This window comes from Camelus bactrianus, chromosome 6, assembly GCF_048773025.1.
Source record: "Camelus bactrianus isolate YW-2024 breed Bactrian camel chromosome 6, ASM4877302v1, whole genome shotgun sequence".
Taxonomy (NCBI): Eukaryota; Metazoa; Chordata; class Mammalia; order Artiodactyla; family Camelidae; genus Camelus; species Camelus bactrianus.
The window spans coordinates 86,630,165-86,656,338 of record NC_133544.1 but is presented as its reverse complement, the minus strand read 5'-3'; the positions used below and the strand labels follow the sequence as shown (position 1 = coordinate 86,656,338).

Genomic DNA, 26,174 nt, shown 5'->3' with positions numbered 1-26,174 from the left:
ACTCACTCTCACAGCACCGCTGTTTTAGTGTCTCGGAGCTGCTATGACAGATCACCGCACACTTGGTGGCTTACAACAGCACCTTTATTCCCTGTCAGTTCTGAAGGCCAGAAGTCTGAAATCGGTTTTACTGGGCTGACATTGGGGTGTGAGCAGACGTGGTCCCTTCTTGGAGGCTCTGAGGGGAGAATCGTTCCCTTGTCTTTCTCAGCTTCTAGAGGCCACGTGTCTTCCGTGGCTTGTGGCCCCCACCCCCATCTTCAGAGCACGTCACTCCAATCTCCGCTCCCGTTGTCACATGCCCGTCCCTCTTGACTCTGACCCTCCTGCCCCTCTCTTACAGGGGCCGTAGGGTGACAGCAGGTTTACCCAGATGATACGGTATCATCTCCTCATCGTAAGACCCTTACCTCAGTCACATTTGCAAAATCCCTTTTGCTGTACAATATTCCATAACATATTGACAGAGATTAGGACGTGATATTTGGGGGAACCATTATTCTGTCTCCCACAACTGTGTGCCTTTCCTTCAAAGCACTTAGCACCATTAGTAATAATATGGCAGACACTCGTTGACGTCATTATGTGAGTGACATTCATCGACTCCCCAGACCATCAGCTCACCAGGATAAGAACAGGGCCCGTTTTCCTCCCTGACTGGCCCCTCAGCACCCAGGCCAGGTTCAAGAAATACTTACTGAATGAATAGACGGATTATTATCCAGCCACTAAGAAGAATAATTAGGAAGGTAAAGTGGTAACATACCTATAAGGAAACTTTTCCTGTGAACTTCCATTACGATTTTCGCTTTGTTTGTGCAATTAATCAAAACCAAAAGGAAACAAACAAACAAACAAAAAACTCTGTAGTAAGCTCACAAAGAACTTCACCCGAAACAGATGTTTCTAAGCTGACTACTCACTTAGTGTCCAAGAGCTGAAGCTGGTGGTTACTGTCTCTGTGGGACATCTTCAGTTTGGTGCTTTGCTCTGATATTGACAAGTCCACTCTGTTCAAAAGCTGAGAAATCTGGAAAAGAAACTTTGCTTGTCAGTGTCCCGGCAAACCTTTTCAGAGGCAATTTCAGAAAACAGTAGTAAGCAGTATTCTAGTCTTAAATTAGATTAAATTCAATCTAATTTCAGTAAATTCATTTTAATAAATTCATGTCTCCGTTTTCTTTCATGCACATCCACAAAAAATCCAGACCAATAGCATTCGACTACAGGTCTCTGATGGGCAAGCCCAGCTCCTGCCAGGGACCACTACTTCCACCTGCTGGCACAAAATGTAAGTCCTTTTTAACCAGGAATTTCTACCATTAGGGAGGCTGCTAGTCACAGAGAATGGCATTCTTATCATTTACAAAATCCATCAAAATTCCAGATTTACCTCCGCATCAAAGTAAGTTACCAGAAAATATAATTTGCGGGTGGGGGTGGCTTTGGGGGTGATTGGGTTTATTTATTTATGTTTAATGGAGGTACCGGGGACCGAATCCAGGTCCCCATGCATGCTAAGCACGCACTCTACTACTGAGCTATTCCCTCCTGAAAATACAACTCTTAAACTATAACCCCCTTACTCCTTTCTCCCACTACCTACTCATTTCCCTCATCTTTTTACTGAAATTTAATACAAAACTAGTCCTCTACGAAATGCCTTTATTTTCTGCAATAATTCCATCTGAAGAAAGGAACTGATACTCAGTGTTCCTTACTTCAAGATTCCTGGAGTAAGTATTTATCAGATCTGGAGCAAAGGAAAAGCACATCACTTTTCATGGATTTCTATGTGTTTTTCTACTTGGTTTGGCTACCAGAAAGCTTCGTATTTCCTTAGCAACTATTTTCTGATGTAATAATTCTGTCCTCACTTTTCTTTACAGAAAATTATTGGACTTGTCATGTCACTGTACCTCCTTTTCCCCATGATTCAATAATAACTGTGCTTTTTACATGAGTAGCTTTCGATTCTGGTTGGAGGTTGTCAGGACACAAGCATGTTTAACCCAACAAACTGACCAGATACCCCATTTTACTAGAACAGCCTCCCTTCAAATGAAGAGGCAAGCAGACACTGCAGGGAAAGTCCTAGAAGATGGGCCACATTGTGACAAAGGGAAACTTCCAAGTGGCCAAAAAGCAACCAAGAGTTTTGCTTTGAGAAGCTAATCTGTGAATTTCAAGGTGGAAGCCTCTGAAATCTATGAGCCAGCCTGCCCTACAGCTTTGTTCTAATTTTTCCCCGCATACAAACTGTGTGCTGAGGCAGCCCACCAAGTCCCATGAATACAGTAACTACTTCCTGAACCCAAAACTGGTACGAGACGCATGTGAAACAATGCTTTGACCCCTTACCTGTGCAGGAGGTAGTTCTGGAGACAGAATTTAGAATTTCTGGGACACATTAATTGTTTGAGGGACGAGGGGTAAAGAATCTTTAAAATTAGGATTGTACTGAAAAATCTTGGCATTTTGGTCGCCAGACGTATGAAGGGTCACCCCGGTGAAACAGAAGGAAGAAATGAAGAAGAGAGATGCTTACGCAGGGTGCCCCACCTCGTTTCTCCTGTTACTCTTAGATAAGAGCAAGTCACCCCCTTTGGGAGAGCCAGCTGAAACGGGCCCTACCTGTCCCTCTGCGTCCTTGATCTTTGTTTCCAGGAGAAGCTTGGCGGCTTGCTGCTCTTTGTTCAAGTGCTGGAGGCCCTCGCACGTGCTTTTGTGCTCTGCAGAGAGCCGGGCAATGCTGGCATCACACCTGTCCAGGCAGACAACAAAGCTAATTCTTACTAGATTTTTAAAACACGCACTGGGGCTTCCTCCCGAACTATGCACTGCACGACCCCGCTCAAAGAAACCGCACTGTGAGTCACTCTTTTTCAAAGAGATTTGCCTGAATTCAGAGAGCTGCTCTCATCGTGGATTTTAAGCTAAACCACAGGGATGCGGCTTAGTCAGCCTACAGGGGTAACCGTCAGAGGAGCAAAGGCTTTACGATGCTCACGAGTACAAAGCTGAGCACACGGTGAGAGCCCAGTTACAGAAAGCTTACGGAGCGAGCTGGGTGTGGCCCGTCTCTCTTCAGTGCCACCTCCGCCCTCTCAAGTTCAGGGCCCCTTTGGGTTCTGAGGCAGCTTCTCCCACGTGAGAAAGCACTGCTCCCAGCCTTTTACCGAACCCCCACGAGGCTGCTGCCTTGAGTGGGGTCCAGGCCAGGGGAAGGCTCTGCCGCTGGTCCACGCTGCCCTGCCCTTGGGCCTTACAACTGGGCGGTTTCAAAGGCTCCCCACAGTCTCTGTGGCAGATGAGGTGGGTAAAGCCTCTTGTCCAACCCTAACAGGAGAGTTAGAGAATGACCCCCGAGGAGATTACAGCCAAGTCGTGCTCTGTTTCGACGTTTGAGAAGTGGCTGCCACTTGCTCCTGGGCTCCAGCAGAGGTGGCGTGTCTAGGCTGGGGTCACCGGGTGACCCCATCACCTGGACCGCCCTTCATGACCACCACGCCACAGAGGAGGGCATACGGGCAGCACTCCATCTTCAAGGGGAGGGATGTATAGACATCAGGCCTCACAGGTCCCAAAGGCGTTGAGTCAGTTACATGAGCCCAGACTCCCATGGCCTCTACTCTTGCTACTTTCCTTCAACTCACATGTATGTCCTGGGGTCAAATGAGTGTAAAATGCGTATGTGCAAGGAACTAAGGAACTAAAAAACAAAAAAAACAAAGATAGATTAACATCCATCAAGAAAACTGTGAACTATAAAAAAAAAAAAGGCAGAGATGAAAAAAGAACAAGTGGGTAAGAGAAAAAAAATCAGAAATCCTAGAAATAAACTAAACAGCTTTCTTCATGGAACTGACAGACTCTAGACTGGACAAGACTGAAGACAGAGTCAGTGGAGTAGAAGACAGCAAGTAGCAAGGTGCTCACTCAGAATTCAGCAAAGACAGATGGAGACTCAAAACATGAAAAGACAGTTAAGAAAGACGGAGGACAAAGAAAGACGCTAACACAAGAGAAGTCGAGGAGTTCCAGAAGAAATATGGAGAGGGTGGTATAGAAGCAATATTTGAAGTGTAGGTGCTGCCAATTTTCTAAGACTAAAGAAAGACGCGAGTTTTTAAAGTGTTCAGTGAATACAAACTGGAGTAAGTAAAAATAAATAGAGCAGGGTACAAATTAGATAACCCATGATAAAGATAAAATCTTAAAAGCAGCCAGAGGCTAAAGACAGGTAGGCTACCAATGACTGTAACACAATGATTGACAGAACCCAGTAGGTATCAGGAGACAATAAACACCTGAAGATGTTGGAGAAATATCTTCTCAGGATTGAGGGGAAATAACCTATCAACCAAGAATAAGTACAAAATAAAGATAAAGACAGTTTCAGACACACAAAGATTAAGGAACGTATCACCCACACACCCGTACTGAAAGTCACTAAATACTGTACTTTAGTAAGAAAAGCCCTCAGAAAGGAGTAGGATGCAAGAAACAATGGTGAGCCAACTGAGAAATCTTTTGAAAAATTCACTTTCTGTAGACTCTGAAGCAAGTAAGCTACCAGCTCAATTATTCCAACCTTCTTGAGTCCTCATGTGGTACTGACTCACATTTTCTCCAAGTTGAATAACTTGTTTAGCTTATTTGGTTAAAATGCTATAATCCTTTCGGGTAGTACCAGAAAAAAATGTAATAGGGAAAAAATTTTAAATATTTAAAATATATTTAAAAACACAATGTGACAAACTGCATACATGCATTTTTTAAACTTTTAATATTTGCCATAAAACTGATACAAATTAAAGCAATAATTATACATTGTCCTTCTGTATTGAAAATCTTTTTCAGTGCTAATACCCAATGCTGGAGTGCGTGGAATCAGGCTACATCACACGCTGTAGGTGGAAAAGTGGATTTCACAAGCTTTCTAGAGGGCATCTTGGCAGCATACACCCCAAATCCTGAAACAGGAATATATTTCTATGTCCCTTTCAATCTAGGTATCAGCCCCAAAGGAACAACTGTGAGCAAGTAAAAAATCATAAAGCCCTTGAATAATTTCCTGCTGTTTTAGGATGAAATCAAAATCCCTTAACATGCTCAGAAAGAGCTGGTCCCGACCCACCACCTCCGTGCACCACCTCCCACATTCTGCCCCTTTCTCCCTCTGCACTCAGCCACGCAGATCGCGCCACAGGGCTTTGAACTTGCTCCCGCATCCAGGCCTCGACTCACGTTGTTCTCTCTGGAATGTTCTTCCCTGATCTCTTCGCCTGGTTAGTGACTATTTATCCCTCAGAGCCAAGCACACAAGTCAGCTCCTTACTGACACCCTCCTGGAGCCCCCAGGGAAGTTCAGACGCAGCAATTAGACACTTTTAGGATGCCCCACGTTTCTCTTTTGCTGAACTTCTTATAATTAAAATGGATGATCATTAATCTCTTAATCCTTGTTTCATGACACACTCTCATCATTGGTCCTTGCATGGGTCACTTAATTCAGTTAATTTTTTTTTAATAACTGCTCCAGTGAAAGTAAGCATCATGAACCCTGTGTCATCATTCCCTTGTTTTTCTTTTAAGACTGTACTGAACACATACAATCAGCACACAAATGCATGTATATGTCTATATACAATGTCTATTTCTTGAAAGTATATGTATGTGTCTTTTAGTTGAATTCAACTTTCACAGGAGGCATTATGCCACAGGTAATATTTTGATGGTAATTTTTTCACTTATTGCTAAGACTTATCTATATTGTTAAACATCACTGTAGTTGTTCATTCGAACTACGGAATAACAATTTATTGTTTGTTACAATTTAGTTGTCCATACTCCCACTGATGGGCACTTTGGGTTATTTCGGGATTTTGCTATTGTGACCCATGCTGCTGTGAATGTGCCCCCCTGTGGTACAGGTACAATAATGTCTCTTGGGCGGAAATGAATGGATCACAGAGTACGTGAATGTTCAGCACTGGAAGGTAGTATCAGACCCCCCTAATTTATACTCCCCTTAGCAAAGGATAAGAGATCCTAGGCACCTACACCAATGCTTGGCATTTTCAGATGTTTCAGATGCCAATCAGCTGGGTGAAAAAAAAAACCTATGTTGCTGTATTTTTAAATTTTCATTTCAACATCAACCAGTGTTGAATTTTTTCACATGTTTATTGACCTCATGTGTTTCTTCCTTGGTAAACCGTTGGTTCGTGTCTCTTACCTACTGTTACACTGGATCGCTTGTATTGTTCTTATTAACTTGTAGAGGGTCTTTATATATTCGTGACACTACCAGCGTTTAAGGAAAAAAAGGGTAAGGAATATCGCTGTCTCAGCCAGCACTGAGTCAAAGGCATCATTCCTGTCTTTTCAAAACACACTCACAGAAGACAACCTCGGGGCTTGAATGCAGCTGCGTGCATGACTCAACAGCTTTAGCTAAACAAGAATTTGCAATGAACCTGACCAGTTGTCCTATTTCATCCTGATGTTATATTATAGGTGAACCAATAATGTTCTCATTCCAAATTTTCCCTTTTCAGGTCTTTGGGCAGCTGTTATCGCCAAGGCACAGTTCCTGGTGTGGCCAGCAGGTGGCAGAACGACTCTATCGCTTGGCCAATCTAACGGCAGAGAGGTGGTAAGAAGTCCAGGAGAGGGTCCCAAGGACATGACTCGGGCAACACGCCTAAGCAGAACTTCTCTTACAGCTTGTGACATGGTGGCATATGACATTTAAAATATTAAATTGCTCGTCTTCCATATTATAATAACTATTATATATATAATTATTGTACATATACATCATTAAGAACTGGAAATAATTCAACTGAATCAGATTATACAGCAATTTACATCCCAGAGCACTGTCAAAAACAGTAGAGCAATGTGCCAGCAATTAGTGGAGCCTAAGATTTGGGTGTGACACCAACAGAGGCAGGCAGCTTAATAAAAGATGAGGGGAAAAGATGGTCACAGAGAGCCTTATTAAAACCACTATCATCCCGGGCTGACCGTGCAGCCTCTGTGGGATGACGTCAGTCCTGACATGAGAGGCTTCATATTGCAAGTAAATAGACATTGCTAAAACAGTCCAGCTAAGTCACTAAACAAAAAAACAAACAAAAAAAACATGCCCAGGGGCATCAGTGTCCCAGATTGCTATAAATGCCCAGTTTTTAACAAAATTTATAAGATATACAAAGAAACAGGAAAATGTGAAATAAACAAAGGGGAAAAGAGTAGGTAAAAGAAGCTAAAAGAAGCTGTCTGTGACAAATGCTGGAGAGGCTGTGGAGAAAAGGGAACCCTCCTATACTGCTGGTGGGAATGCAGCTTGGTGCAGCCACTGTGGAAAACAGTAGGGAGATTCCTCAAAAGACTAGGAATAGACTTACCATATGACCCAGGAATCCCACTCCTGGGCATATATCCAGAAGGAACCCTACTTCAAAAAGACACCTGCACCCCAATGTTCATAGCAGCACTATTTACAATAGCCAAGACATGGAAACAGCCTAAATGTCCATCAACAGATGACTGGATAAAGAAGAGGTGGTACATTTATACAATGGAATACTACTCAGCCATAAATAGAATGAAATAATGCCATCTGCAGCAACATGGGTGGACCTGGAGACTGTCATACTAAATGAAGCTAGAAAGAGAAAGAAAAAGAACATATATCACTTATAGTGGAATCCAAAAAATTACACAAGTGAACTTATTTACAAAACAGACTCACAGACACAGAAAACAAATTTATGGTTATCAGGAGAGAAAGAGAAGGTGGAGGAATAAATTGGGAGTTCAGGATTTGTAGATACAAATTACTATATATAAAATAGATTTAAACAGCAAGGTCCTACTGTATAGCACAGGGAACTACATTTGATACTTTGCAATGGCCTATAGTGAAAAAGAATATGAAAAGGAATATACGTACATAAAACTGAATCACTATGCTCTACACCAGAAATTAACACAACATTGTAAAAAAACCGACTATACTTCAATTAAAAAAAAAAGACAATGACTTTTACGATAAAAATAAATGCCTTCTTCACCAAGGCATCTATTGCCCTGTGAATACGTATACACAGCAGCAATAGATTAGATGAAGAATTTAGAAATGTGCCCAATATGGTTAACTTAAAACACCGTAGTATCTACTCTACCAGCTTTCCAGATCTTAATATCCACTTTAGTTTTTCATTCTTATTTATCAAGGAGAACCTCAAACATACACAAAAATAGAGTAGCATGAGGAACCTCCATTTACCCATCACCCAGCCTCAATGACCTTCAAACGTTGGCCAATCATTTGATGCCGTACCCACACCCCCAACCACCTTGCCCCTTCAGTATTAAATTGAAGCAAATCCCAGATACCATAACATTTCATCCACAGATGTTTCAGTATGAATCTCTAAAAGATAAGGACCCTTCTTTTCTTAAACATAACCATACTACCATTATCACATCTGAAAAAAAAGAATTAAGTCCTCAATATTGTCAAATATACTAGTGTTCAGTCTTCCAAATGCCTCATAAATGTCATAATTTTCATTGCTTATTTTAAAATCAGGTTTCAAATAAGGTAGTTACATGGTAGTTGCTGCTCTGCCTTTTATATTGCTTCATATTGTGAGGGTCTTCCTCCGTCTCTTTTTTTTTCAAATTTATTTCATAAAGCAAATTAGGTTTTAAAATAAAGAACTATAGGAAATAACAACAAAAAAATAAAATAAAATAACAAGTGTGGATGAGGGTGTGTAGAAACCAGAGCCTCACACACATAAAATGGTGCAACCCCTTTGGAAAACAGTCTGGCTGTTCTGTTCCCCAAAAGGTCAAATACAGAGTTACCATAGTCCTCAGCATCTACACTCCTAGATACACGTATCCACAAGGAAAGACAGGACTACACAAATTTGTACATAAATGCTTGTAACATTATTTACAATGGCTAAAACATTTTAAGGTGATGATGCCCAGCTTATCTATTTTTCCTTTGCCCCTGGATTTGCCTGCCCTGAGGGAACTTGCACGCCTGCCTCAGGAGACAAGGTATTTCTTCTCCTCTAAGGCTCTGACCCTGACGTGCAAACAGACCTCGTAGAGGAAAGTGGATGAAGCCACTGGGTCTTGGAAAAAAGAGTCAAACAATGGACCAAATGTCCTGGTAGAAACAGGAAAGCTAAACTCCCTGTGCTCTGCAATAGGAAGGAATGGGAAACTCTCCGAAAAAGTCCTGTTTAGGGTGTGCTCTGTTTAGTGGGCAAGGGTGTCTGTCACCTCCATAGAGAATCTGCCTTTGCCTTTTCCAGCTGAATCTTCAGGGGGCTATTGGAGTCTGTCTCCTATCAGCTGTCACCAATGGATCCATAAATACTGTAAAATAAAATCTAGAATAATACTGCCACCTCATAATTTAAGAATATCTATTCTCTCAACGTCATGACATAATGAATGCAAGAAAGCCACAAATTTGCCAAGGAACTTTTCTTTCACACGAGTTTATTTCAGCAAAGGCTCGCTAGCATCCCAGGGGAGAGAGGAATGGAGCCACAAAACAAAGCAAAACCATGCACTGCTCACAATACAGACCGTTGCAGAGTAAAAGCATTTGTTAGAGAAGGAACACGCTGGGGAGAGAAGTTAATAAGAAACTGCAGAAGAAAAATGTAAAAATTCCTGAAAGTATTTCAAAAGAATCTCTCCATTGCGTAACCAGTATCGTGAGGACAATTTCACTGCCGCTGCCCCAGAAATAATAATACGGCTTCCATTAGCTCTGTATTCACTCCATCCTGTGCCCGCACGAAGCCTCTTACATCTTTTGCCTCATTTCATCTTCAACTGCCACCAAAGTGACTAGGGAGATCTTCAAAGCTCTCCTGAACTTCCTCCTCTGCCTGGGAGCTCTGAAGCTCTCTAACTCCTCCCAGTTCTGGCAGGTACAAGAGAGGTGGGGTGTCTTTTAAGCCAATCTCCACAAAAAAGGTTCATGTTTTTTCAATACAATTCCAGTGATTTTCCAGATGATTAATTCATCCACACAAACATTTCCTGAGTATCTACTGTCTTCTAGAGACTCTTCTAGGCACTCAGGTTACAAAAATAAAAGATGTGGTACTCCACCCCAAGACAGTGAAGACAACAGAGAGACTCGATGGAACAGAGAGTGGTGCGGCAGCTCGGGAGAAGGGGTGTCCAGGAAGAATTCCTGGAGGAGGTGACACTTAAGCTGAACTTTAAAGGCTGATTAGAAGTGAAAAAGAAAGGGAAAAAGCACGTGAGGTACAAGAACAGCATGTCAAAGGCACAGAAACAGGACAGCTGTGGGTCCCTTTTGTCCACTCCCACCCCTTGCAGACCACCTTCATTTTCACCTGAAACTGATTCGAACTGTCTATTAACTCCATGCCCCCGTGTGCACGTGCACCTGACTCTTACTGGCAGCAGAGGGCGGAAGAGGCCCGCAGACACGCCAGAGAGTGTGCCTTTCTGACAAGCCCCCGCGTGACGGTCCACGAGGTGCTTTCAGCAGTGAGTGCTCGCAACAGCGCTTTTCATCCTATCTCAGGGGGAAGACCTTGTTTTCAAACTGACCATCCACCACGGACCAACGCTTTCAGAAAATGAAATAAAAATGAATGATGAGAAAAGTGAAAGCTTAAGAAGACATACAAAACAGAAGTCCCAACTTTGTGTCATTGGACTCGGTAAATGTAACACGAACCTAGCAAATGACACGGGTCAGCTGCGCCCTCCCCGCATCTCCTCTTGCGCCCACAACTCCAACTGCAGAAGCACAAGAAATCATGGCTGCTCAGAAATAGGTCTAATTTGCATCAACAGAGATGGATCTGGAGATCCTCATTCTAAGGGAAGTTAGCCAGGAAGAGAAAGATAGATACCATATGACATCACTCATATGTGGAATCTAAAAAAAAAAAAAAGAAGACACAAATGCACTTATCTATAAAACAGAAACAGACTCACAGACATAGAAAACAAACTTATGGTTACTGGGGAGAAAGGGGGTGGGAAGGGATAAATTGGGAGTCTGAGATTTGCAAATATTAACTATTATATATAAAACAGACAAACAAGTTTCTTCTGTGTAGCACAGGGAACTATATTCAATATCTTGTAGTAACCTATAATGAAAAAGAATATGAAAAGAAACACATGTATGTAAATGTATGACTGAAACATTATGCTGGACACCAGAAACTGACACATTGTAAACTGAGTGTACTTCAATTAAAAATAAATAAATAAATGAAGAAGGGGAAAAAAACCCCCAAAAAACTAGGTCTAACTTCCACTGTTAGATTTTTATGCCAAAGAAGATGTACTAGAAGAATGCAAAGAGTCTGCTTTGGGGCTTCGTGAATATATCCCCACTAAAATGGGAAAAGTGGGTGAAAAACAGCTCTCAAAGCAAAGAGGTGCAAACCTCTGACTACCTACCTGGCCACTCTTCCCCGAAGATCTCCCAGACCAGAGAGCTGACGCATCTCCAGGGTCTTTAAGGCAGAATTCGTTCCGTAGCTGATGTTGTCCCGGGCACGGATCTGCTCCTGAAGGACCTGGGCGACACACAAAAACACTAACGGAGTGAGGCGGAGAGCATAGCTCAAGTGGTGGAGCACATGCTTAGCATGTGGAAGGTCCTGGGTTCAACCCCCAGTACCTCCTCCAAATATAAATAAACCTGACTACCTCCCCTCTCCACCAAAATAAAATAATTAAACAATACAATAATAACAACACTAACGGAGTCATTTGAGAATCCACCTGCTGCCACAGAAGCATTTTAGACTTTTGGCAAAAATGAGAATGTTTAACTCCTTTCATAAGAGGCTCCTTTTTTTGACGGTCACCTGATACACACATATATGGAGAACCAGGGGCTTACAAAGAGAGATCTCAGAGATCACACCCAGACCAAGGCCCTTAATTTACCAAGAAAAACACTTGAGACTCAGATGTCTGATTTGGTGCTTGTAATATTATGTTTCATCTTACCTAATGTTAACATCGCTACTGTACTTTATACATAATAAAGCAAATTCTTGCTTGGTCTAACTGTACACCAGGCACCGTTCTAAGTGTTTTAGGTATGTTAACCCATTTAATCCTCACAACACCCTATGGAGGAGGTACCATTATTATCCCCATTTCACAGGTGGGGAGGTCTCTAGGTGGTCGAGTAAGTTGCCCAAAGCCAAGGTCAGTATGAATGGAGCTGGACCTGCACCAGGGAGTCTGGCTCCACAGACCGCGTGCTCCGTCATGACACTACATTGCTTTGCATTTCCATCTGTCCTTCCAGCTCACTTTAGATTTACAACTTAGTTGCTTTCTATTGTTTCCTTTCTCCTTTTCCTTACTTTGACTGGTGTCATCAGATCAGCCTTCACTGCCTTTCCTCCTCTTGTGACCCGGGGAATGTTCTGGGACACCGCTGGCCCACGAATGGCTTCCGTCCCTTTCCCAAAGCTCACAACCATCAGCCCGTCTACTCCAGCTCCAGCCCTGCACAGCAACCCCTCTCCTCCACACCAGACACTCACACCCACCCCTACCTTCTCCCTCGCGGTCTCTCTCTTTGTATTTGGTGCTGTCTCGGCACTTCTACTTTGTCTTACGGGCAACTAATTCAATTCATGAAAGTCACCATCCTTGCCTCTAGTTCCTCTACTGACTTTTAAAAATAATAAGTTCAAGGAAGGAATATCATGTTGTGCCCAGATCTCCTTAAGGAGTCTGTCTTGGTCAGTTGCGGCTGTTATAACAAAATATGGCAGACTGAGGGACTTATAAACAGCCCACATTTCTTTCCTGCAGCTCTGAAGGCTAGGAAGTCTGACCTGGATGCCAGCATGGTCACATTCTATGCGGGCTCCCTTCCTGGCCTGCAGACTTCTCACTGTGTCTTCCCATGGGGGGAAGGAGGAAGCTCTGGTCTCTCCTGTTCTTCCTGTAAGGGCCCTAATCCCATCATAAGGGCCTCGCCCTTATGACCTCATCCTAAACCTAATTACCCCCCAAAGGCCCCACCTCTAAATACCATCACCTTGGGGATTAAAGCTTCAACATATGAATTTGTTTGGGGGGAGCAGGGGACACACACGTTCAGTCCGTAACATGCCCTAATTATATTTCCACTCAAGGTCCATCTGTTTCCTGTTTCGTCCGGGTCTGTTCGAAGGGCTGTGCTCATTCTTCCTCTCTGACTGCTGGGCCCCTTCAGGTGAGATGTTTCTTTTCATTCTTTGCTCACTGGAGTGAGATTAAGAAGGTGGTCCTGGGTGAAGCGGAAGGAGCTTATGAGCTGGAGGTGCAGCCAGTGAGAGCGTGAGAACCGGCGTCCAGCAGAGGCGCCAGGAGGAAGCTGCTCTGTGTCCTGCTCTCCGCAGCCCTCCCGGCCTGGGACACGGGGGACACAGCCCAGCATCACAGCCCCTCCTCGCCTGCCTTCATCTCTTTGTGGGCAGGAGACCGGCTCAGTCACGGGGACCAAGGCAGTCAGACTGGCCTTCCCTCTCTGGTCTCTCTGCTGGCTCCCCTGGGCCCTCCTGCCTGCCTATCCCAGCTGCTCAGGAAGGTGGCACTGGAGTTGGAAACAGGGAGGAAGGCACCCTAAGCCACCCCTGTCCCTTTACCTCCTGCACCAACCTAGGGGTTTAAAGATACATTCATGTGGAGCTATTTGTTACTACTCATTTTCAGAAATTTGATGACTTACTGACATTTTGCAGTCCAACTTGCAAATGAACAGGAAAGCCCTTCTGGACATTATAACTATGCTTCCATAAATTATTTCTGTGTTCCTTTCCCTTCCCTTCCATATTTTTAAGTATAACACACATGAAGAAAAGTGCACTTATCTTTTAATAGGATTTTCAAACCTCCTGATAAAAAGCAGAAATTAGGCACGTGAGGATTCTGTGTTTTCTCTATTGGAAACCTGGCTGGCGCCACTATAGATAGAGTGATGCTGACAGTGACAGTAAAAAAAATATTTCACTGAAAGGAATTTGGAACCGCTAAACCTATTTGTTATCTGCTGTAGTTTCCAGCTTTTTCTGAATGAACCTGCTCTGAGGGAAGAATAGAAGAAACCAAACCAGTTACAATCACCTGTGAATGGTAAAACATTAGTCATGGGAGCAGATTCTTGCAAGAAAACTTGAGATCTGACTAATCTGGTTCTGACACTCTCCCACTGATGAAAAGGTGCTGGTGTGCACTGTCTCTTCTAGTAGGAAATAACACTTAGTAGTTACAGTTAATAGAAAGTCATACTTAGTATTCTGTAGCGGTGCTTCACACCTTAGTTTATAATAAGGCGGAAGACCATGGGTTCTCAGACATCTTTGGGGTGTGTAAGGACCCCGGGGGGGCTTGCTAAACATACAGGTTCCTGGGCCCCACTCCCAGAGAACCAAAGTGAGGGAAAGGCCCAGAAAGGCAGATAGACGGTCATGGTCCCCAGAACACTCCTGGAGAAACACTGCATTAGACACTGTAGAAAAGACAGAGGAAGCAGCAGCGAGGGTGTAGCTCAAGTGGTAGGGCACATGCTTAGCATGCATGAGGTCCTGGGTTCAATCCCCAGTACCTCCTCTAAAAATAAATAAGCAGACCTAACTACCTCTCCCCACCTAAAAATAAAAAAGACAAAGGCTCTAACCACTTGTTTTGTTTGAGTTGTTTCTCAATCAAAAAATCACTAAGCAAAGAACATGACTAGCAATTCACAGAAGAGGGGCTAAAAATAAACAACACATTTCTGAAAAGGTTCAACCTTTCTATAAGAAAGGAACAGGAAATAAAAACCATACCATTATAATGCAACCTAAAACTGCTCTAAAAAAAAATTAAGCCTGTTTTAAATCAAACCATTTTCATCTACTCAAGAAGCAAATATTTCTAATTTATAGAATTAAAATGCATATCAAAAATGAAAAAAGCACAGGTGGCCCTTCCAGATACTGCTTTTCCAGAGCATGATCTTTCAAAAAGCATTCACCATGTTCATAACCTTTGACCCAGTAATTCTAACTCTTGAAATTAATATTAAAGGAAATCATGAGAAAAATGACAAAAATGAACGCACAAAGGTATCGTCGTAATGTGATGCACATACCACGTATTTTACAAGGTATCAACACTGCACATTATTATGCAACCAGTAACAGGTTCATGGAGAGCTATTAAAAACAGGGAAAATGTGTACAGTTTAACATCAAGCAAAAAGGGAGGCTACAAAACCGATACACAGCAGGATTCCAGCTGTGTATAGGGTAGGTAAGAAATAATACTAGAACATTAACATTTGGCTTATCTCTAGGGTTAGATTATGGTTGATTCCTCTTTTTTGTATTTTCCACAATGAGCTTTTATTACTTTTATAACCAGAAAAAAAAAAGCGTGTGTGTGTGTATGTGTTTTAATGCTAAGAAATAAGAAAAGCCCATTTAACTCAGAATTTTTACGCAGCTGAATAAGATACTGTATTAGAATTGCCTTCTTTGAATAACACAGAAGAGAATTATTTCTGAGCTTAGCACAATATTCACGTTACTGAAAAGTTATGTGAAAACAGAAGGCATTAGAGCGCTAACTATTTAAAGGAATTCTGTGATGAAGCCTTAGAAAAAGTCCCACTGTAAGGCCAGAAATGCTTCTTAGTTTGTCATTTTGTAACAATACATCATCAGGATGTATTTACTTTAAAAAGGTTACAACTCTAAGTATATCTTCAACTCTCCATTATTGCCAATTCAGTGCAAGAAACTCTTTTCTACTTGCCTACTATGTGCTGTGCACCAGGCCTGCCATCAGGAAGCTCAGTTGCAGGTAAGACCACAGGGTGTTAAGAGTGTGGCCTAAATCCACACGAGCAGAGAGGAAAAACCAGTCACCTTAGAAAAAGGGATGTCCCGAGTCTTCAGTTATTCTTCCTAAGATGGGGCCGGTCTTTAAAGAAGCTCCCTTCCCAAGGGCAGCAGACAGCGGCGCCCGGAGGGGGGGGGGGTTCACGGCGCTCCACCTGTCCCGCCATTTATGCGAAGGCGATGAGGACCCAAGTGCCGGGACGCCACCCGCCCAGGCAGGCTAGGGCTGCCCGGAAAGGACCGGGAAGAAACAGCCTTCCATGTTCCTCCTGCTTCAGCTCTGCACAGATCTGTGAGGACTTGGAAATGAAAAGTGTAACTCCAGCATCACTGGAGAAGGGCCCAGCTCCAGGAGGGCAGGGCCTCGTAAGACTGTATCTCCTTTCGTGGCTTTTTCATCTTCACACTAGGACTTAAACCTCCTCCAGAGATCCAGCCTCGTGTATCAGATTCCCTTTTCGGCCTTTCCACCTGGATATCCACCGAGGCCCCAAAACTTGCCAAGTCCTAAATGGAGGTCTCTCTCCTCCTAACTTGGAGGAGGTCCTATCAGCTCCATCTCCAGAGCAGATCCAGAATCGACGCCCTTCTCTCCACCCTCACCCTGACTCCAGCATCCAAGCCACCTCGACGCCTGTCTCCCAGCCCCAGTCTTGCTTCCCCACATCTCTTCTCCACCCAGCAGCTGGAGTGATCTCTGTGAAACACAGAGCAGTCTGTAAGCAACACGAGGGCAAGGGTTTTCAATCTGTTTTGTTCCCTGGTGTGTCCCCAGCACCAAAACTATGAATGAATTATTTAAATTCTCTTGCTTAAAATTAAATAATGGTTTCCCATCACCTCCCCCACCCCGGCCCATGACACCCCAGTCCCACTGGTCCTCTGTCTGCTCCCCCAACACGCCAAGTTTCTTTTGCCTGATGGCCTTGGAACCTGCGGTTCTTTCTGGAGTGTTCTTTTCCCGTGAGTCTCCTCCCCCCACCTCACCGCCTTGGCTTGGCTGCCCCCTCTGTCAGTCTCAGTTCACACATCACCTCACCCCCACCCCCTCTTCTTACAAGAGCCACTCAATCACTCTACATCGTATCATCTTACCAGAGCCCTTGACTCAGGCTACTTAGGGTTTATTCCTGTAAACTCCACTAGAGTGTGCAGCAGCCTAAAAGCAGGGCCTGGTACTCCTGGGTCAGTGCCTCGGACAAGGCCTGGCTCCCAGCAGGTAGCTAAGTAATTATCAGTCACTTCAGCTCTGAGTTCCCGGATCTGATCTTTCACACTGAAGGCCCAGAGACTCTAGCTCGTTGGTGCCTGAGGTGATCAGGCCCTCAAAGATGGAGGCAGACAAACTAAAATGTATTAGATCTGGGGAAAAGGGGTGGGAAGGGATAAATTCGGGAGTTTGAGATTTACAAATGTTAGCCACTATATATAAAAATAGATTTTTAAAAAAGTTTCTCCTGTATAGCACAGGGAACTATGTTCAATATCTTGTAACAACCTTTAACGAAAAATAATATGAAAACAAATATATGTATGTATGTGCATGCCTGGGTCATTGTGCTGTCCACCAGAAACTGACACATTGTAACTGACTACACTTCAGTAAGGAGAAAAAAATGTATTAAGAGACAAGGGCAGACACCAAAATACCAACTGGTTACTTTACATTGAAACACCTCTACCACATGTTCAGAACGAAACAAATACTCGAATTCCATTCAGTTCACTGCCTTCCGCCCCTAAAGTCAAGCTGCATGACAAGCCACATCTAGTGGATAGAGTTAAAAAAAAATGAGTTTGGACAGTTAATTATACATCAACTTGACTGGGCCATGGGATGCCCCGACAGCTGGATAAACATTGTTTCTGAGGGTGTCTGTGAGGGTGATTCCAGAAGAGAGTAACAGTTGAACTGGCGAACTTAGTAAAGCAGAAGGCTCGCCCCAACGTGGGGACCGTCATCCAATCCACTGAGTGTGACCACAGAAACAACAGGAGAAGGAAGGTGGAATTCGCTCGCTGCCTGACTGAGCTGGGACACTGATCTTTTCCGGCCCTCGGCGCCCCTGGGTCTTAGGTCTTCAGACCTGGCCTGGAATCCACACTGCTGGCTGGCTCTCTGGCTCACGGACCTTGCAACTACACCACCGGCTTCCCTGGTTCTCCAGTTTGCAGGTGGTAGATGGACTTCTCAGTCTCCATGATCATGAACCAACAGCTTATAATGAATATATCCTATGGGTTCTATTTCTTTGTAGACCACTGACTAATACAGGTGATTACCATCAAAGGCCCTCTGCTAATATACGTGTCCCAGTGGGGCGAGATCACGCAGCAGCAGGCTGAAATTTACCTTCTTTGGTAAATATATGAAGTCCAATAGCCAAGGCTCTCTCCTTGTTGACAGTGCTAGACTCACACTGAACCAGGTTCCCGTCAGTCCACCCAATTAAACACTAAATCATTTTCCACACCTCAGCTGTGACGTGCTAGTAAGGCCCAACTCTGCACTCATCACCTGAGTTCAGAAAACTCTTCAATAGCCCCGTGGCAAATTATTAGACTAGAAAATTACATATAATCTAGTCAATTAGATGAAGGCTTGATACATTTTTCCATTTCCCAACTAGGTCAAAGCCAACACCCTAAGCCAGCAGGACATTATGAAGCCTGGGCACACGGAAACCAGGGTAAGTTCTGCAGATTCTAACCAGCCAGGTAGCAGACCCCACTATCTGGCCCCCCAAAGGCCAAAGACACAGTGAAAGCCCCAAAGCGACATGGGGGCCCCAACCACTTCCCTGAGCCATCAAACTGGCACAAAAGGGAAAGCTTACCGCCAACAAAAGGGCCGTGGGCTGCTTACCAGGCTTGGTTCCCACGGAAGGACTGGTGAGATTTAAATCAAAGACAGTAAGGACAACCCAGGCATGTATAATTCACAGCTGACTACATTACCTCTTCTGAATTTATAATGACGACAATTTGTGGAAAGTCTCTGAGGAATAAATAATCGATAACACACTCCATACAGCACGGCACACTGCCAGTGGAGACAGTGAGTTGGGATGTATTAAAACAATAGATTCTTTCATTCAACATTTATCAAGCACCTACTATAGACTAGTACACACAAGTCATCTGTTTCGACACGAGACTCAGCTGACAGAATACGGGAAATAATTACAGGGCTCTCGAAGAGCCAAGGACCTCGGAGCCTTTGATTATGAAAGATTTCTTGAGCTCCTACAATGTGCTAGACACCATGCTAGGTGCTAAAAACAGAAAAACTAAGACTCAGCTCTAGCTCTTGAGGATGACATAGGTTAGCGGTTTGACAATATATTTCACTTTTCTTCCTGTGTATAACTGTGTGCAGAGCCATGTGACAGAAAATCATAAAGATTTACTGAGGCAAATTTACTGCGATGTAATATCTCCATCTGACTGGATCAATCGGGGCCTGGAGTGAGCTTTCATGTTGAGAATGGTTTCAGTTTTAGCTTTATAATACAAAATCACCTGCAGGGACAGGTTTTTACAAAACAGATACCCAGTAAAATTTTACTGAGTGAACTGAAAAATAAACCAGTAACAAAAATAATTTAAAAACCAGGCAATTTACAGAAGAAATTCATTAAGAATTTACAGATAACAAGTACACCTTTCATATCATTTGAATACAACTTGAATAGCTTCACATCTCTTTGCTTTAAATATGCCAATTGTCTTTGCATAGTACCTACTCTCTCAATTTTATGTTGCTTATAAATAAAGACTTCCTTTTAGTACTTTTAAAGATTTTCATTTACATCGTGATTTCATTTTAACAGTGTTTGGCTACAACGTGGCAATTCTGACATCTCATCAAGCATTTCAATTTTGGTTATGTTTGAGTAAACATGCTTAGGGCTCATAATTTATATAAAACTTTGTAATTAGAGTTTCACATAGGAGTCTATCAAATTTCCAAACTTCCTTCTGTTACTCTATGATGATAAATAGTTATTCCCAGTTACAAAAAAGTAAATGCTTATATATGCAAAGTAAATTTTTTACCCAAAGTAGATTTTACTCAGTTTTCTCTCTCTGCAACAGAAATCATCTATTCATTTGCAAACTGCACACTCCAAAAACACATGTAAATGGAAGAGAGCTGTCTGGTTAAGGGAAGAACAATCATTACACAAAATGTGTTTCAGATGGAAAAACAGCAGAACTGAAATTACTTTAAAACTCACTGCACTGTAAATTATTTTAAAAATCATCTTAAACACACATTAATGAAAAATCATGTCAAAAACACTTTTTAAAAAAAAATAATTAGCAAAAGCCTAAATGACTAACAACTATGGATTCCTAGGTATGTTTGCTATTAACTCTAATTATCTAACAGTTCAGTGAACTCACACCAAAGGAATGAGGGAATGGGGGAGAACTCAGTGAGAACTAAAACTGTAATTACCTACTTTCATGAAGAAATTCTTTCTGAAGGGGTAGAAATACTCAGAAAGCAAATAACAACTGGATAGCACCGCCTCTCACATTTAGAGCTGGTTACCTAAGATCGGGGTTTTAGAGGAGCTTCCGAGAGGCAGAGTAGAAAAGAGAAAGGAGCATATTTTTAGAGTGTAACACTCGGGGTTTAGTCTCAGCACTGCCATTTCCTGGCCTTAAGATCTCAGAAGTCTCTTCACTTCCCTGAAGGGCTCTAAAGGCCTCATGTGAAAAGGGCACAGTTTGCAGAAATGACCTCAGGGTCTCTTCTGGTTTCTTTCTGCTACCAGAAGACCTGCAGAGGGATTCGCTCTGAATCGGGCATTTGTTCACTTGATAAACGTTCACAGCATTTTGCTCCAGACACTGTGCTGGACAATGCAAAGATGAGTGAGGCCAGGGTCCTTTCTGAAGGGCTCACAATCTATCAAGGGATGCAGACTTGTACAGAGACAAGGTCAGTCTCACTCAGTAAATGCTAGGGGACCAGTGGCAAGTGCTGGCTGCCCAGGATCCATCGAGGGAAAAAGAGCTGGGGCCAGGGAGGAAGTGGTAGAGAGGGCTTCCTAGAGTGAAGGAACTATTGGAACAGCACTGAGGACACAGATGAAGTCAGAAATTATATACCTGAAATGGTTCCAATCATTGGATTGGTACCAGAGTTTTCTAAGGGTAGAGTTACACTCTCTGCTTTTACGTGAGGACAGTAATGCGGAAAAGACTGTCTCCAGTCTGTAGTCTGTCCACCACCCACATAAGCAAAGAGAACCCAGCTGAGCACCCAAAGGGAAATGCCGGACATGGAACGAACGGGGGAGGCGACACTATTTTCTAACATGAAACATAGGTGTGTCTGCATTTTTTATGACACACTTCTTGCCACTGGTTGAGGGAACAGGAAGCTTGAGAATCATTATTTATTCCCAGTCGCCTGGGTATTTCTCTCTCTCCCTCTCTAGAGTTGAGTGCAGCAGGGCTCTCGGCCCCCTGATATATCTGTAATTCTTTTCAAAATGGAAAAGTTTAAGCTGGGGTTCTTCAATTTTGTGTAAGTGCCAACTTGGGGTTGCCAAGTTATTCAGCCTCTGGGATAAAATTGCTTTAGCACTCAAATGTAAAACTGGAAAGATCATTCTAAATATAGACACCACCTTCCAAAAACAAGTAAATTATCTACAGCAATCTCTTAAGCCTTCCGACATCACTAGAGTTCCTTGGTTGCTAACAATTGAATCTGACTCTGGCCAACTTAGGTGGAAAGTTTGGAATTTATTGGAAGGAAACAGGGCAGAAGTGCACACACAATCAACAGGGCAGCAGAACAGTGGTTTCCAGGGGCTGAGTTATTGATTAATGGGAACAGAGTTTCTGTTTGGGATGATCAAAAAGTTCTGGGAATCGACGGTGGTGATGGTTGAATACAACACTGTGAATGTAATTAGTGTCAATGAATTGCATGCTTTAAAATGGTTAAAATGAGAACTGGCCCACCACAATAAAAAAAACTCATTTTAAAAAATGGGCAGAAGACTTGAGTCAGCATTTCACCAAAGAAGACACACGAATGACTAATAAGGATCTGAAAAAGTGCCCCATAACACTAGTCATTAGGGGAATACAAATTAATAGCACTATGAAACACCACTACATGTTCACTACGATGACTATAATCAAAAAGGCGGATAACAGCAAGTGTTGGTGAGGATGCAGAGAGACTGAAACGCTGACACATTGCTGGTGGGACTGTAAAATGGTGAAGCCACTTTGGAAAATTGTCTGGCTATGTGTTAAAACGTTAAACATAAGCTTACTGCAAGGACCAGCAATTGTACTCCTAGTAATTTACCCAGGAGAAATGAAAATATATCTCCGCGCAAAGACGCGGACACAAGTGTTCAGAGCAGCTTTATTCACAATAGCTAACAGCTGGAAACAATCCAAATGTCCATCAGCTAATGCCTGGATGAACAGAATGCTGTATACCCATAGAATAGGACACTAGTTAGACACGGAAAGAAACGAAATAGTGATACACACTGGAACACGGCTGAACCTCAGAAAGATTACGCTAAGTGAAAGAAGCCAGATGCGAAGGACTTCATGTTGTGAGATTCCATGTCTATGAAAAGACAAATTATTTATAGGGACAGAAAGCAGATTAGCGGTTCCCTGGGTCTGGGATGGAAGAAGGGATTAACTGTGAACAGGCTTATATAAATTTGGGGATTGACCGGAATGTCCTACAACTGAATTGTGTTAATGGTTGCATAATTCTATTAATTTGCTAAAAATCACTGAATTGTACACTTAGAACGGGTGGCTTTTTGTAGATTTTAAAATGTAAAAACTCAAGGAAACTGTTAAAATACATACATACATACATACATACATACAAATCTGACACTGAAAAATAATGAGTCTTACTTTCAGGAAGCAGTACAATCAAAATATCATCTTGATGACCTGAGACAAAGAGTTTCCTTATTTCAGCTACATGTCTCTTGTTCATACACTGTAACATTACAAGTGAAGGATACTGACATTGGTCAGCGATGGAAGCCCACGCCCTAAATGATCTTAAGCTTTCTGAATTAAATTCTGTGGTCCCTGTGTTTGCTCAGCAAATAGCAGTAAATTTACACACTCTAAAAATAGACAACATCAGCCTTTTATTGGGCTCATTTCAAAGAAAAATAAGCAATAAAAGGGAGTCTGAGAAGCAATTCAAATCCCTAGACTGAGTAATAAACTGTGTTATATATAATAATTGTGAACTAGAAACGTTTAATCTGAAGCAGCAAAGGCTGACCTAGTAATTGATTTAATAGCTGTCCTCAGTGATGTGAAGGGTTTTACAGGGAAACTGACTGGTTCTTCTCTCTTTCCATTGAGACCCCGGCAAAACAAAGCGATCTGATAATGAGCAAGGCACACTGAGACTAAACATAATAAACACCGACAGTAACTGCTATCAAATACTGGAATACGTTTAACTAGGATGTGTTTGTCCGAGCTGTTTCCTTGGCGATCCCTAAGACTAGCCCAGACAGGCGGCTCCAGTCTGCCTGGGAGCCCGGACTCAGAGGAGCCCACCTCGGGACGCTGAGCGGGTCTGCGGGGAAGGGACCGCCGCCCCCCTGACCTGCAGGCGCCTTACCTCGATATCCCGATTAAGCTGCTTCACGATGGCGGTTATGTTCCTGATGTGCTCCTCCAAGAAAAGCCTGGCCAAGCGGTCGCCTCCCCCTTTGTTCTGCATTTTCTGCAAGCTGCTGACAATGTCGTCTTTAATCCGGAAGGCGTGCTCCACGAGGGCGGCCGTGGTTTTCTCGTGGCAGAGGATCCGATCCTCCAGTTGCTCCACTAGGCTCACGGACGAGTAGGGTGCCATGGTCAGGGACTGGCTGTGTCGGGGCATAGTCCGAACTCGCCTGCGGAAGGGAGCCCCCCATCACCAGGGTTGTCAAGTGGGAGAAAGTCATTTTTAAAGCCAGATTCAAGACTTCCCAGAGAAGGAAAGGCCAACTACCTACCCCGACATAAGCTAAATGGGATGTGAGGCAGGGTTTCTGCCCCAAAGGGTCTGCTTCGTGAGCCAGGCAGCATCTTTAAACAATGGCACCCAGAGAGTTAAGCGTGCTGGTAGCAGGCTTCATGACCTCCCAAAGCAAGAGGCTGGAGGACCAACCAGGCTGATTGACAGATTCTCCTGACCTGCCCTCCTCCTCCCTCCCCCTAAAGCAGTGATAACAAACTCAAATGCCTACAAGGATCAGGCAGGTGACATAAACGAGTGAAGCACACCACGTGGGGTACAATAGGGAGTGGTGGGGACTTTGGAGAACTGGAAAGGGCATTCCTCAATTAAAGGGAGCCACAATTCTGCTCCACCCCTGAGGGACCATCTGGGAATGTAGGTCCATTTTAACAGACCAGATGATATTTCAAGAGTCAGGAAATCCAGGCTTGCATGTAAAATCATCTGATTTTTTAAATGTTAACAACTCATTTCAAAAGTCTTTAAGATGATCCAGGCCAAAACACAATGAACTTCTATGAGCCAATTTTGGCCTATGGACTTCCAATTTGCAACTTCTGATTTAAGAAGCGTTTTAGCAGAGATATCAGCCCTGAGCCTCTAGAGGTACGTTATACTATTGACCAGAAGTACAACTGAAGGGCTCCCATGACTCTCCATCTGTCACGGTCACTGAGTGGTCCACAGTATTCCACACGCTGGAAGCTGGAGAGGGGACAACGGCACCACTCTTGCCCTGGAAAAAGTCACTCTTGATAATGTAACATTTGCAAGGCTTCATTTATAATGACCATCACACCCACTAGCAGCCCTTATGGAATTGGTGGAAAGAAAAAGTATACCTTAGATGCATATTTTCCATATATTATACCTTTCCTCAGTGACAAGAGAAGGAAATACAGTGCTCCGTTGGGCCATTTTCTTTTTAATAATTCACATCTGTAAAAAAAAAAAGTATTAAATTATTAAACAGTTTATAGTTAGAACCTAAATGACTGCTAAAGCTTATTATTAAGTTACTAAGGAGATCAAAAATTATGCTGACATGCTGATCAATTATATTATTGAATATCTTATATCTTATATATGACATAAACAGAAAATGTTTCCAAATAAGAAGAAAAGAATCAAGCATCAAAATGCTTCTGAATGTAATGCCACTTAGCCTTGCTGGACAGATCAACAAGGGCCATCAAATGGAGCTTCCTGAAGTTTCCTCACACCGTAATCTGCATCTCAAGCTTGAGAAACTGCTTTTATAAAAACAAGACAGTTTCTTCAAGAAGCTTATTCAGTATTGTACTTCTCCGTAGAAATGTACGGGAAACCACCTTAGTTAATTTGATCTCAGCCAATTTAGTAAATCCCACAGCAAATTAAGAGCACTTATTTTTAAATTAATCTTAATCAAACAATGTGTGATAAATGGGATCTGATTTGGGGGAACTTATCTATCCATGAAGAGAAGGAGAATGATAGTCTTCGTTAAAACTTTAAAACTGTATTGCAAGACACAACCATTCATATTACACCATCCATATATAAGGCACACTGGATCATCATAATGCATTAGAAAGCTGAACAAAACTGGAAGGTTTTAAAAGTATTTCATTACCTAGGTTTCTCAGTACTGCTGTTAACTGCCTTAAAACAATGAATGCCTAGTAACTGTGACCTGATTCAGTAATTAGTTCTCATTTAGATGCTGGATTCAGAAAGCATTTCTGATTAAACTATTATTTTGGCATCAACTATCCAGTGTGTTATTTTTAGAGTTTCAAAATGTGAACATTCCACTTTCTTAGACAAAGAACTTTGAATTTAAACAAATTACATTTAAGAAAAAAAATGATTCATGCCAAACAAGCTACGACACCAAAGGAGATATCAGAGATAATAATTTCTGCCATTTAGATTACATAAAATTAGGCGAGTGTGAGAGATGTTAATGTTGAGAATCACAGAATCTGTACAGTTTTAAAGCTGCAAAGCAGCTTAGTCGAGATACTAATCTATAGAGTAACCCAACCTAAAAAACACTTATTTGGCATCTATTATGTAGCCAAATAACCTAAATAAGTAAGACAAAAATCCCCTTCCTCAAGGGCTTCACAGCCTACAGAGAAAGGCAGACAGCTAAGCCATCAAGCAACAATGGGGTAAGTGGCTAACTAACCACATGAACAAAAACACACGGGGAG

The 26,174-nt window shown here is 42.7% G+C and overlaps 1 protein-coding gene across 6 annotated transcripts in view; it reads right to left on the bottom strand.

The window, feature by feature from the left end:
* The window catches only part of FAM81A (family with sequence similarity 81 member A), a 105,345-nt gene that overhangs the window by 12,179 nt on the left and 66,992 nt on the right, over positions 1-26,174 (bottom strand). For 3 of the 6 annotated variants that reach the window (XM_074366214.1, XM_074366213.1, XM_074366212.1), the window contains 5 exons: positions 24,845-24,912; positions 23,593-23,866; positions 11,503-11,621; positions 2,635-2,764; positions 924-1,030 (listed from right to left, as the gene is read on the bottom strand). In XM_074366214.1, the coding sequence (XP_074222315.1) occupies positions 924-1,030; positions 2,635-2,764; positions 11,503-11,621; positions 23,593-23,866; positions 24,845-24,891 (677 nt within the window). In that variant the 5' untranslated portion in view covers positions 24,892-24,912. Of the gene's footprint in view, positions 1-923; positions 1,031-2,634; positions 2,765-11,502; positions 11,622-23,592; positions 23,867-24,815; positions 24,913-26,174 lie in introns of all 6 variants that reach the window. The other 3 variants (XM_074366216.1, XM_074366215.1, XM_074366217.1) reach the window with 1 other exon arrangement.